At 39.3% G+C, this 13,682-nt stretch overlaps 2 protein-coding genes across 5 annotated transcripts in view; one reads left to right on the forward strand and one right to left on the reverse strand.

Annotated features, from left to right (window-relative positions):
• wdfy4 (WDFY family member 4) overlaps positions 1–7,462 on the forward strand; it is a 43,254-nt gene extending 35,792 nt beyond the window's left edge. For 3 of the 4 annotated variants that reach the window (XM_032541611.1, XM_032541610.1, XM_032541608.1), the window contains exons 56-64: positions 453–662; positions 787–907; positions 2,542–2,699; positions 4,310–4,468; positions 4,571–4,750; positions 5,000–5,182; positions 5,665–5,752; positions 6,430–6,559; positions 6,809–7,462. In XM_032541611.1, coding sequence (XP_032397502.1) covers positions 453–662; positions 787–907; positions 2,542–2,699; positions 4,310–4,468; positions 4,571–4,750; positions 5,000–5,182; positions 5,665–5,752; positions 6,430–6,559; positions 6,809–6,872 — 1,293 coding nt within the window. In that variant the 3' untranslated portion in view covers positions 6,873–7,462. The remainder of the gene's footprint in view (positions 1–452; positions 663–786; positions 908–2,541; positions 2,700–4,309; positions 4,469–4,570; positions 4,751–4,999; positions 5,183–5,664; positions 5,753–6,429; positions 6,560–6,808) is intronic. The other variant, XM_032541609.1, reaches the window with a different exon arrangement.
• Positions 7,463–7,744: 282 nt separating this feature from the next.
• vstm4a (V-set and transmembrane domain containing 4a) overlaps positions 7,745–13,682 on the reverse strand; it is a 9,202-nt gene continuing 3,264 nt past the window's right edge. Inside the window, exons 3-8 of the mRNA XM_032541626.1 lie at positions 12,172–12,225; positions 11,953–12,060; positions 11,827–11,860; positions 11,554–11,705; positions 10,141–10,208; positions 7,745–9,330 (exon numbers count right to left, since the gene is read on the reverse strand). Of these exons, the coding sequence (XP_032397517.1) occupies positions 9,178–9,330; positions 10,141–10,208; positions 11,554–11,705; positions 11,827–11,860; positions 11,953–12,060; positions 12,172–12,225 (569 nt within the window). The 3' untranslated portion in view covers positions 7,745–9,177. The remainder of the gene's footprint in view (positions 9,331–10,140; positions 10,209–11,553; positions 11,706–11,826; positions 11,861–11,952; positions 12,061–12,171; positions 12,226–13,682) is intronic.

Genomic DNA, 13,682 nt, shown 5'->3' on the forward strand with positions numbered 1-13,682 from the left:
GTTTTTTTTCTTCCGTTTTCTCTTATTCTTACATGGGTGTATTAAGATTCGGTGCAAGGATACATATGTTGGTCATAATGCCCATTTTACCTTATTAACTCTTCAAAACCAATTTCTGGCTAATTCTACCCAAATCATTCTTTCATTTAAACATGAAGCTCATAACACAGCTGTGCAGCTTCCTGTTGTTCCACACTTCTAAATTGACTTTTGGAAGAAAGCATACTGTACCTGAATAATTTGATTGGTTGTGCATTCTTGGAGAAGTTTCATGTGTTTCTAAACTCTTGTATTAACAGTTTGACTGATGGTTTTGGTCCCACTGTAATAACATGCACTGCACATTGCTGTATTTAAGACTGCGCAGTGCATGTATAGTAGTTTTGTAATATTACTTGACTAGGTGGTCTTACTGTAGTTTATGCCCCAATATTCTGCACTGTTTCCCTTAGGCCTTGGAAAGTGACTATGTGAGTGCCCACCTCCACCTGTGGATCGACCTGATTTTCGGGTACCGGCAACAAGGCCCAGCTGCTGTAGAAAGTGTTAACACGTTCCACCCTTACTTCTATGCTAAGAGAGGCCGGCAGGATGATAAGGATCCACTCATCAAAAGCACAATCTTGGGATACGTCAGCAATTTTGGCCAGGTTCCCAAACAGGTAAAGAGAAAATGCTAAATGGATGAAGTGCAGAACACTTGTACTCTTCTTCCTGCATGTAAGTGTATCATATTGTTTTTTGGAAATAATCTTTCTCTGTTAATCACCTGTGTCTTTCCCATAGCTCTTCACCAAGCCACATCCCCCTCGCAGTGGCACTAAGAAAGATGGATCATCACCATCCCATCCAACTCCATTTTTCTTCAAACTGGATAAACTAAAGACCACCATGCAGCCATTCAGAGGTACAGCTAAAAATTAAAAGAGGAACTCACAAAGCAAATACGATATCTTAATCTAAAAGGAATTGTTTTGGGAAATAAGCTTTTTTGCTTTCCTGCCAAAAGTTTCATGAAAAGATAGATGCCACTCGCATGTCTGTGCGCTAAATATGAAACTATTTTTCATTTTGTACACATTAAACAAATGAGATGTAATTTTGTACAGCTTTTTACCAGTGGACAGAGACAGGCTAGCTGTTTCCACCTGCATCCAGTCTCTATGCTAGGTTAAGCTAATTGGCTGCTGACTGCAGTTTCATATTTTGCGTACTCTCAGGCAAATGTCTATCCCTTTAACCCTCATGTTGTCCTTGGCTCAAATTTGACCCATTTTCAGTAAAAAATAGAAGAAATTTGATACAAAGAAATGGGTCGGCGAAATTAGCGCTGAAAATGTCAACAATAAAAATATTTTAAAAAAGCACCCACAACATGTGAAAAAGTGACAAAAATGTCGGAAAAAGCAATAATGTTGAAAAAAAGTGACCAAAACGTGTTTGTTTTTTTCATAGTTGACGGGAAGACAACACAAGGGTTAAATGAAGAAAAGCAAATCGTAACATAGCCTAATAAACAACATATATTTCCAAGCAATTGAACTAACATAGCTATTTTCAGCAAGGTAAACTAAATTCAATCAGTTATGGTCCTCTGCATTTGTTGCTTTTTTGTATTGTTCCTGCTTTATTTTATTTCACACCGTTTGATGTCAATTATTATATAGGATGTGCTCAGGTCTCAAGGCGATTGTTGAAACAGAGCAACAATGTCCATAGATTAATTTACACTATGGAAGTGTAGAAGAAGCTATCTTTTAGAGCTACAATATGGAGATGACTCTTCCACTGAGCCCTACTTAATAATCTGAAGATCCCTACAGGCCCACTGAGGGAGAGGAGATGAATCTGTGAATGCTCAGGGAGAGATTCCTGCATATTACATTTCATATTAAACCTTAGAGTGTCTGATCTGATCAATAAGCAGATAGAGATGAATAGGAGGAGGAATGCTAAAACCGATGCAGACACAACTTCTTTCTGGGGATTTAAAAGAAAAAAACAAAACAACTGGTGATAGTATATAGTGATCTGCCTGTTCCTGCATGAATAGGTCAATTACAGGCACTCTCTCACTGCCTCACACACACACACACACACACACACACACACACACACACACACACACACACACACACACACACTTATAATAACCCATATTGTCCTAGTACTGTACCACTTGTGTTGTTCAGGATACAGGTGTCCCCCCAGGACAGAGCCTCAGCTTGTTTAAATCTGTGAATAGCTGTTTTAATTGCCCAGTTTTCTGTAGTTAGCAATTTATTGAAATTCTTTACAAGTTTACTGAGCTACCAAACTCTTTAATGTGATGTTTTTGAAGAGTCATTACCTTTATTTGTTGAGGCAAGTTCATTCAGGTACACAAAAGGCAGAATGAGGTCACTTTTACATTTTTCGACACCATAACGTTTTTCATGGTTTAACCATTGTTGGTGTTATTTTAAATACCCTTCTGGCTTTCTTCTACAATGTCTTGCTTATGGGGCCCCACTCTCAGTAACACTGTAAACCTTCCTGCAGAGCTGCAGAGAGGCCCGGTAGGTCAGATACTGTGTCTGGAAAAAGAGGTTATAGTCCTGGAGAGAAACCGCCTCCTCCTGTCGCCTCTGCTGGGCTGCTTCTTCAGCTGGGGCTTTCCTGACAACAGCTGTGCCTTTGGAAACTACGCCACAGAAAAGGTATGTTTTTCAGCCCATACAGTAGTCAATTTGATAATGTTTGTATTATTTAACAAACTTCCATCTCCACCCACTTGCATAAATCAAATTGAAATTAAACAATTGCCTGCCCAGAAAGTATGGATTAGTTTTTAAATCCAAAAGTATTGGATCCATACATTAATGAAACTTTAATAACATACAATTCACTTCCTTTTGTTTAGATAGTGCTTAGTATCAGTCTTAAGCACATTTAAAGAAACATATTTTTACCCAATTTAATCACCTACATATGAAGCTTCTCACTGGATTGTGGGTCAAGCCACACACAGTCAGCTCAGTAGCTGACTCTTACATCGCTTATCGTGCTTAATCAAAACAGTGAGGCAATCTGTCATGCTTTCACTTACTTGATAGCGCTACACACTGCTTAGCTGTGTCAGCTGATTTCTTGACAGTTATTAAAATAGTTCTGTTTGTTTACCATACCTGGCAATGCCATCTCATGCCCTCTGCACGCTGTATCTGTTATCTCAGCATTGTCTTGGTTTCTGTTTTAGGGCTGTTTTAGGGCCTTTGAGGGGTTTAAAACACTCTCCATATATATACAATGCTGCAAGATACGTCAGGGGGGCAATATGATAGGGTTAAAGATCATTTGAAAAAAATCATTTAAAATCAAGAAAATGTAACTCATTCAAAAATGTTTACTTATCTACTATCAGGGATTCTTCATAACTACAAGTCTGCATCACATTCATCACAATATGAAATATATTTACTGTAGTAGATCAAAAAATGATCCCAATGTGTCATCAGATATTTTGGAAACACACTAAGTTGAAATACAATCTTTTCTAACAACAATGCTAATGCCAGTATTTTCTCCTTTTGAAATCTCCGTTCTTTGACAAAATTTGTGTTTGTGTTTTGGCCTGTATGTTGTTATCAACTGCCCGGTTTGACAGCCTGCTGGGTTACCACATATACCTGTAAAAAAACGTAAACCCAGCACGCTACAGCTGTAGTACAGCCATGGAAGCAGCAAACAAATGAACAGGATCAAGGGAGATAGACTACCGACCTAAAAAAATGCATGTTTCTACGTGACCACAGATGTAAAAAACTTGTCCGCCGGCCGATCTTCGGGTTGGTGTGTCAGCGCCTTTAGCGGTTCCTGCCATAATACTAAGCTGAGGAAGTGTGTCTGTCAGTTGGGTGGAGAGGATAGTGATGAGTTGTTTTTTTTATTAGTTCTTTCAGTAATTCTAAGCCTGAAAAGTGTATCTGTCATTTGGGTAATGTACAGAGCTCCGCGTGAGCACAGGCTTTTATGACTGTCAATATAGCCAGCCTCTAATGTTAGCTACTCCGCTGTGCTGTTAAGTAATGTCTGGTTATGTAAAATAAGCGTCCAGCAACATTGTTGAATGCTGCTGTGGATGCTGCGATCTCTGGCAACCAATGTGAACTTTGAGTATGGGGAGTAGGGGTCCAGGGAGACAACTATCTCCAATATTTTGAATTTGTACTGCAGTAATTATTTGAAACACTAGCGGTCAGTATTACGTATTGCACCTTTAATGTTCACATAAAGTCATAATAGTCTAATTATGTATGTCCATCTCTAGACCTTTGCTGTGTGTGAGAGTTTGTGTGACTGGGGGAAGACATTGTGCGCCGCCTGTCCCAACCCGACAACCATTGTCACTGCAGGAACCAGCACTGTGGTGTGTGTGTGGGATGTAGCTGTCAACAAGGACAAACTCACTCGCATGAAACTCAGACAGGTTAGTTTGTCTGCATGTCTGTTTGCATTTTAACAGTAACATCCTAAATCTATTTGCACACACTTAAACACTCTATAACACCAACCCAATTTTTCTTCATAGCCGTTATATGGTCACACAGATTCAGTGACATGCCTGGCTGTGTCTGAGGTCCACAGCATGATAGTAAGTGGCTCCCGTGACCTTACCTGTATCTTGTGGGATATGGAGGAGCTAAGCTACATCACCCAGTTAGCGGGACACACAACCAGCATCTCTGCCCTGGCTATCAATGAACTCACCGTAAGTGCACCTTCTTGATCTCTTTCTTTGTAATTCTCGTCCTACACAACTCTGAAAATCGCTCTCTTTCCTCTTCTTCTTCTGTTCTTTGTCATTTTTGACCCACTCTTGTCATGTCGATACCCGTCATTCAGCTTGCAGCATGAGGAAGAAAGGATTCTCATGTTGAAATCATGCATATTCTCTTTGTGTGTGTGTTTTGCTTTTCTATGTATTTATGGGCGTCAACACCATATTACTCTGTTCAAGGGTGAGATTGCGTCATGTGCAGGACCTCTGCTCTACCTGTGGACCATGAAGGGTCAGCTGCTGACCTGCTCTGACACTTCCTGCGGGCCTCTGGCAGACATCCTGTGTGTCAGCTTCACTCAGCGACACGAGTGGGATGCCAAGAATGTCATTGTCACTAGCTGTGCAGACGGCATCATACGGGTGAGTTTTTTGTATGTGTGTAATAATGAGACCGAGACAGGAGGTCTGTCTTTACAGTCGCTGTCTGGCAGCTCTTTTTAGGAATAATAGATCAGCGAGAGAGGTTGCTTTGTTTTTATTCAGTATACTGTATTCAAATGTTCAAATGTCATTACTTTGGTATTAACCACGCAGGATGCAGCTTGGATGTCCATCAAGGTATTAATAACAGCATTTTGGTTGTGTTTGTGACTGCTTTTGTGTAGGATTAATATAAGCACATACTACCTCTCTGCAATCAAAGCAGCCAAATCTAAATTGGGCTTCACTTGGGAGTGGGTGCCCATGCCACATGCACGACACACACAAATGGTATTATTACTTTATTATTACCTAGAGTTATAGGGGTGGGGGGGTGCGCACGCTGGTGCTTATGTGAGTGTGTTTGTTATTATGTTGAATTATGTCTGATTTTTGCTACTCGTTATGTGTCTCTCATACAGATATGGAAGACAGAGTACACCAGAACACAATTACCTGGCCCTCCAGAAGATCCTGTGTCCCCAGGGCAAGACCGAACAGAGAGAGACGGTAATGTTACTGGCAGTAGGATGGGATATGTATATAGGTATTGTATTTCAACAATAGTATTTCAATTTAACAACACAGATGATTTGAGTGGCTGACATTAGCAAAATTGTGAGACTGACTAAGATGAAACTTCCCAAAAAGAAAAGATTCTTGTTTTCAAAAAGAAACCCTTCACTATCTAATTAGATAAATCCTTAAGTGTGAGATGATTATTTTTAACCGCTCATCTCTGAGCTAGACAGCGTTGTTTCCAGATGAGAGCTTGTAATGCCTACCCCATCCCTCACTAGCATTAGGGGCTAGCAGGAATTATGTTGTTATAAAGTTATTAAACATAGAGGCAGTAAACACTGATGAGTAATTCTGCTGACGTGTGTGTGCATGTATAATTTAGAAAGCAATAATACCCAGATCCAATTTGGCATACGTTGGTTACAGCCTTGTGTCACCTCATAGGAGTATTATGCCTTGCAAATTACATTGAGGCAAGTCTTTACGTAACACTGAAGCATTTATATTCAAGGGATTTTTCTCCCTTTAACGGCTTGCTGACCGCAGATAAAAACGGTGTTAATGCACTTTTTATTTTTTTGGGTCAGGGTTACAGACAGGGTGGGCACCTGCCCTGTGATTTAGTAATAAATGGGGGTTGATGGATTCTCATGATGTATCCACAGGGAGCAGCTCATGCCAGGTTAAAGGCTGGGAAAGACATCTGGTGTTATGTCAAGAGCTGAACAGAAATCTTGCTATGTCGCAACGCCGCGGCAAAAATAATCCGGCCATCACAGCGCTGGCCATGTCCAGGTACAGTAAATATCACACACCTGCTCACAGATTTAGTTTACATCTGCAAACATTTAACTTTTTTTTTTTTTTAAACATGTAATTTGAATTATATTTCAAAACATATAAAGTTCTGGAACTAACTTGCAAACCTACTCTCACCAACTCTGACTCATGTGTTATTGCCTGCTTTACAGCAGAATACATTTACATAACCTCACTGATTGGTAACAATGTTCACATTATTTAAGCATCTTCTCTTCTGTGTAGGAGCCATGCTACTCTGTTGGCAGGCGATGCCTGGGGCAGAGTGTTCACCTGGACCTGTGAGTGAGAGGTGGCAGGGTTTGAACACAAGCATGCCTCAGGCCAACATTTCTGCACAGCATGTATCCTCTCAAAGAGAATCTGACAACGAAAATCCATCATGGTCTTAGAGGTGACACCAGCTGAGCATTGAGACTTTGCTGTATTTCAGTTCTGTATGTGTAGATTCAGGAAAAACAAACATTCAAGTCTCAGACAATATAGAATATTTTATAGCCTATATTGATATTTCACTCTGTATCTTTTTTTGTAAATACTGAATTTCAACAAATTTAAATAAAACTATTGACAGCCATCTGCATACATTTTCTCCCGTGAGTGTCTGTGATTTTGATTATGACTGAAATCTAGGTTGGCCAGGATTTTATTTTATTTCATCTGAGGTCATAAAGATGAAACCGGAGCTCTCCGGAACTGCTGGGTGAATTTGCATGAGGAATGTGAAGGGGTAAACAATCATTTAACTAACTTCAAAACAATCATTTAAATTAACCCTTGCTGCTTCAGTAAAGCTTAAAATGGGCCACAGGGCAGCTTCAAGCTGAAAACAAGGAGGAATTGTGTGAATGATGAACAAGAGCTTGCATGCTCAGCCAACGTTCCCTGAGAAACAGCTTTTTAATAGTATTGTAGAGCTGCATACATGATCATAAAAAGAATGGCATGCACACGTCAGCATTTTGTGCCATGGGGGTTGTAGTGTTTTGCTTTGGTAAATGTTTGTGGTATGAACAATTCTGGATGTTTAGTTAGTTGTGAGTAGTTTACTGAGCTTTTTGTTGTCCACAATGTGTTTTCAATCTGCTTTGTTATGTGGTATTTATGAGTATTTGAGCATTTGACTGTGTGTGCGTGTGTGTGTGTGTTTATGGTTAACCAAGGGCAAATGCCTTTTTAGCCACATCAGACTGTTCAATCTTTTTAATCACTGTAGGGCCTCAGCATCATTCTCCTGGGTAAATCTGACCCATTTAAGTGAGTCAGTATAAAACATAACCCTTTTTCAAACCTTGATCTTAATCTTTCAGTGGAAAGTACAATACTGACATATCAATGCACTGATATTCCGATAAATAACTTAGCGTTTTAAATAATAGTAGATTTCTTGCTCTCTAATGCACATGCACCACTCCTCTCTATCATAAAGGAAGAGGTCTCTCTCTTTAACCTTTTCTGTGTGTGGCTAATTGTGCTAAGTGGAGTAGCTTAATAGAGTGGAAAATAGTCCTCATAATTTTCTCAGAGAGCGAGCAATGACCTTCTCCAAAGCTAACGGCCATCTCCATTCTCTCTACACCGCTGGTTTTATGATATGAAATGTCAAACCATTGGGTTCCTCAGAATAATTAAATCAAATAAATTATTGCACCTAGGCAGAACCATCTTGTAGCCTAACCCAATTATAATGCACTGTAAAGCTAATTATTAACCATGATTACAATTAGTCTAATTTGAATAAATGTAGTCATTAGCGGGTTCATCCTAGTCAGTGAGTCTGAGCTGTGGGGGATGATGGTCCCTCTCTCTATCTCTCCCACTCACAGAGAGAAGGGTTTGGATGTGCATCATTCTCTTTCTTCATGCACCTCTATCTTCATAACCATTTTTCACACACTGACCTTCACAAAATGGCCTACACCCTCCACCTTTCTTAGGTACTCGAGCATAATGTGTGCTGTTTCCAGGAATCATGTTTGCTGTTGCAAAATTGTCCTGCAGCATCGCTGAATGCAATGCAGATGTTTGTAATATTGCATTGTTTTGTCTTTTGTTGTGTGAAACACATTTTGCTTGTGACCCCCAGACAAATTACAGATCAATCTGACAAAGTGCAATCCAATCCACTTAGAAGAGACCATTTAAAATAGTATTTGTATGAATCATCAGACTCAGGCATTTATTTATTAATTTGGTGTATTAGTTCTGTAATTATAAATGCATTTAAAAGTGGTGCAGTGCCTTATGATACTGCAGTAAGAGAGCCTGAACAACGGTTTCTTTCCACACAGTCTCCTGAGTTTATACAGAATAGTTAACAGTAAAAGCTTTCTATAAACATCTGGCTCACATGCCAGCGATGCCAACAAACAAAACAACAGAATTATAAGAACCAGAAACTGCTGTGCTGGAATGGAACTGCGCTGAGGAAACACAAAACCCTCATTTACCAACAGTTGTACTGTAGTTACAGCCAAAAAACAAATGCTAAATGCCATACTGATAGTTCATAAATATAGTCCTTTGGTTGCCACTCAGTTCATTTGGCCTCACTGGGATGTACCATGGCATCCATCTGTCCAGGGCTGCTGTGTTTACAGCTGTTTTTCCTGGAAGAGGATCTGAGCGTACACTGTGTCTGGGCTTGAGGGAGTGGGGTCAAGGTTGGAGGAGACTGGGGGCTCGGGCTTCGGCCTGACCAGCTCCAGTTCTGCATATGTCAGACTATCCTCCTGTGGTATTCGAGGCTGGAGGAGGGAGGGAAAGAGTTAGATAAACTTAACAGAATTTAACCCAGAGATAAGGCAAAAAAGGGAAACTATATATATATATATATATATATATATATATATATATATATATATATATATATATATAAAAATAAATAAATAGTAAGCATAGACATTTCATAAAATAAGATGTATTTATAAAATGTATATGTATATAGATGTATAAGAGACATTTAATCTTTTTCAGCAAACCGTTTCTTCCACTTTCCCATGATAAACATCCCCTTAGTGCTTTTCAGCTGCATAAAGTATGTGTTTACAGGACCTCTTGGAACATCCAGTTTGCCCGAAAAACATGTTGTACAATAGGAGTCCTATCCAACATCGTCAGATCCTCCTAGTTGCACTAATCCAATCAGTATGTTCGTGCAAAAGAAACGCTCTCCGATCTCCGGAGCTTCGTTTCACAATTACAAGAACGTAGAAATACGGATGATCCTTAGTTTTAGTAGTTTTCTTCTGTATATACTTGTTTGACATTTTTATTGTAGATATAAAACCAATGAAGCACTCTAAATAAATAATTGTGTTTGAGAAGCAATAAAGCTAAATAGAATTATCAAACTCATAACTGAATGAAGAGACGGCAATAAACTCCTGTAGACTATCATGCAGTTGTGAGACAATTCCCTCTTGCATGTACCTCAATAACAATAACTCTGTGCATGAAAAAATGTTAATACCTACATTTTAACAGATATATTAAGAGCATAGGGGATTTTATGAAGGAAGTGGACGTTGGTGTCTGTATGACGGGTGAGAACTCACAGTGGCAGAACTCCTGAGCTGAGTCTTTAACCTTCTGGGCTTCTGAGGTCTCTTTGCAGCAATAGGCACTGAAAAACCGAGACAACCTTACTTGACTCAAAAAGAACAGCCGAGAGGAATGAACTCACAAATATGACTGTGGTCCTTAACAACCACTTCTAAACCTAGTCAAGGTATTGCTTAAAACCAAAATAAGAGATGTATACTTTCAGCCTAATTGTTGATTCTACCTCAGACTATAAAGTTACCTTATCAGCTGTTTTCTGTTAGTCCTCCAGTCTCTACAAGCTAAGTTGTTTTTGTCAAGAAAATGTGAACGTGCTAGATGTATAATTTTCTGCTTTGTAATTGCTGGATACCTTCATTTACTGTTGTTTTCTTTACTCACTAATTCATTTTCTTGGGGCTGGAGCCTCCTCTAATGCCTACAGTGTGTTTTGAATTTGAGAGGAAACTTAGACTCCACACAGAAACGCTGAGGAATTTAACCATTCTGTGAGGGGACGCTATCAACAGCTAAGCCACTCTGTCTCCCCAAGAAATTGACTGTGAAAACATCTGATCTTGGTGCTTCAAATTGGAACAAAGTTCACTGCTTAAGGCGTATTTACATCCTAATGCAGTAATCAGAGTCCCAATTAGTTTAGGTTTTTTTTTTCTCACTTTTTTGTGAAATACTGGCTACTTTTACCTCTCCAGGCTGATATAAATCATTAAAATTAAACATTCTGTGTAGAAAAAATACTCTTTGGTTAAACTGCTCATAACTCATGTCCACACTGAGGCCAAAACATGTAACGTGGGTCACAAGTAGAGTTTGCTTTGTTTTATAAGGGCACATAACCACTGAATAATTCAAAGTGCTCATATTATGCTTTTTCCCTTTTGTGGTTTCCTTCATTATGTTATATATCTTTTTAGTTCATGTTTTAGGTTTAAAAAAAAAGTCCAAAGTCCACCCCAAAGGGACTTACCATCTTCAACAGAAAACACTGTTCACAAACTGCTCCAAACAGCTCTATTGTAGTCCAGCCTTTACTTCCATGACAAACATGCGTTACTTTGTAACACACATTATGTTTGCCAAGCTGCTAGCGTGGTATGCCCTCATTCTCTGCTTCTGACTAGCTAGTAGTCCTTACCTAGCTACTGCACATGTGTGACTCCCAACAAAGATGGTACAGAAGTGAGATGCCTCACTCTGTAACTAAAACAAATGGCTCAACACACAGGGTGAAAAGAGGAGCTGCAGCAATGTGCATTACAAAAAAATATGATGTTTTTAAAAAATTTAACAATGTAAACCTATTCTGGTACAACCTCTGAATACACTTATGAACTTGAAAATGAGCAAAATATGAGCACTTTAATTTCCCCCGGAGGTTCAATCCTGCCCTCACAATGTCACTTTACCTTTGTGGTGTGGTATGTATGGTGGTGGCTCCTTGGGTAGTTTAGGTGGTGTTACTGTTATTCTTCTGTCAGTTTTCTGTCTTGTGTCTTTCCTTTGAGCTTTTGGGGAGGAACTGAAGGAACTGCTGAAGCTGGTTACAGTCTCTCCTGAGCTGCATGGGACAGAACCAATTCTTTAAAATGTGATTATCAAAATTGTGCCTGATTCATTTTCTGTAAATTGACTGAGCAATTAATCAATAAATTGTTTCAGCAGTAAACAGCAACTAGTACCTGCTTTCTGGACACTTGACCAGAAGGTAACTGGCTGTGGAGAAAATAGAAAACGTCATGGTGACTCATCAGCAAAGGAATACAGACATTGTTTGGAACTATAGTAAAACAAATTATGCATTTTACCTTTGAGCCTGTGTCTTCTGTGAAAGTGCTGGCAGGCGAGAACCACAGAGAACAGGAAAATGGACAGCAGGCCCAGAGAGCATATTAGCACAGCGCACAAATACACATCTACAAAACAGATGGACAGAAACAGAAAGACATCAGAACAGTGGCATTGTCAAAGTAAGACTTGTGTATGATGAGGTGAAACAGAAGAAGGACCAGGTATGAAAACAGTACCTGCAAATAAACGCCACAGTCCTTTACTGCTACCATCCTCGAGAGTGAAGTGTACTAAAGAAAAAAATTGTTTAAAAAGTCAGCAAAAATAGTTTGAGAGTAGAAAACTATGTTGAGACAAAGTATCTTTGTAAATTGCTGTTGTCTGAGGAAACTGGCCCAACACAGCAGACAGCCTCAGTGGTTTCCCGAAATATCAAAACTGCACTCATGAAGGGAGATTCTGCTGCGGCATCAGCCAAACCCACAACACACACACATACACATACACATGGAGGCCTGTCTGTATTGCTGTTCTTGGAAAAGTGTTTTTGGGGGTTCCCCGTTGCTCTGCATCTCCACTTCCTTTTGTTGGTCACTTCACAATCGTTTAATGTTGCAATTTTCTTTGTGTGCTTATTAACGTGAAAAGGAAACCAATAAGGAAGTTGTTGTCAGTGTGTGTCAATGAATGATGGGTTGTATATAGGTCAGGGGTATTTAGCAAGAGGTTGAGGAGAGTGAACACTACAGAGGCTTTGCACATAAATTACTTAGTCTCTGCTCCCCGTAATGAGTTTTTAATATGTCTTTTAAACACAGGTTGATAAACATATTAATAAGAAATGATAAGATATTAACTCTAATTGGCTTCTAGCCTTTTTTCAGACCGCTGGGCTGGCAGCAAAATTGTCAAATGTGGTCCCTGCCGTGCAGTCTGAATATCACGGTAATTAATGTCAGTCCGCAACACAATGGTTGTTGTAAACAAATGTGAGAAACTGTATCAGAGGTTTCAGTGATCAGTTTTACAGGCAGTAAAGGCAAGAGAAGAAATACTATAGAATCTCAACACATTATATATATATATATATATATATATATATATATATATATATACATATATATTGAGACTAGCTAATTAAATGCTATGATCATTTTGTTTAATTGGACTACATTCAATTGTATGGTGTTCCTTTTTTTTGTCCAACCACTGTTTACCACAAGATGACAAGTAATTGCAGAATTATAAAGTAGACAAATTGTAGTCTAACTCAACTGATGAGGTGACGGGCTAGATTTAACAGACAACTCTTGACAATTTGAGCAGTTAACAGTTAATGTAAGTAAACCACATATCTGACCTTTACACTGTGGTTAACCACATGCTAAACCGCAAGTCTGATCTGTGCACCAGCCCCAGGTTAAAAGGTTGGCTGTTGGTTGGGAGCTTTTAAAGAACACACTCTCTACAGATGTGTCTACACAACCTCAACCCCCACAGAAAACCATCAGGTACAGTACATATTTCGGCTCATCTGCTTTCCTCCCATCAGACAAGCCGTGAAGGCAGGTTTCAGAAAAATGAACCATCCGAAGAAACTGGCAGGATTTGAAAGCTGAATTCAGACAGAGGTGTGTAAGATTGTAGCGCGGACTGACTGCTCATTTTTACAGTTTAGAAAAGCACCAGAAATCACTCAACCATTAGGTTGGAGGTGTGGATTTAGAGATGTGGGAGAGGACAAGCA

Source organism: Etheostoma spectabile, chromosome 17 (assembly GCF_008692095.1).
Source record: "Etheostoma spectabile isolate EspeVRDwgs_2016 chromosome 17, UIUC_Espe_1.0, whole genome shotgun sequence".
Taxonomy (NCBI): Eukaryota; Metazoa; Chordata; class Actinopteri; order Perciformes; family Percidae; genus Etheostoma; species Etheostoma spectabile.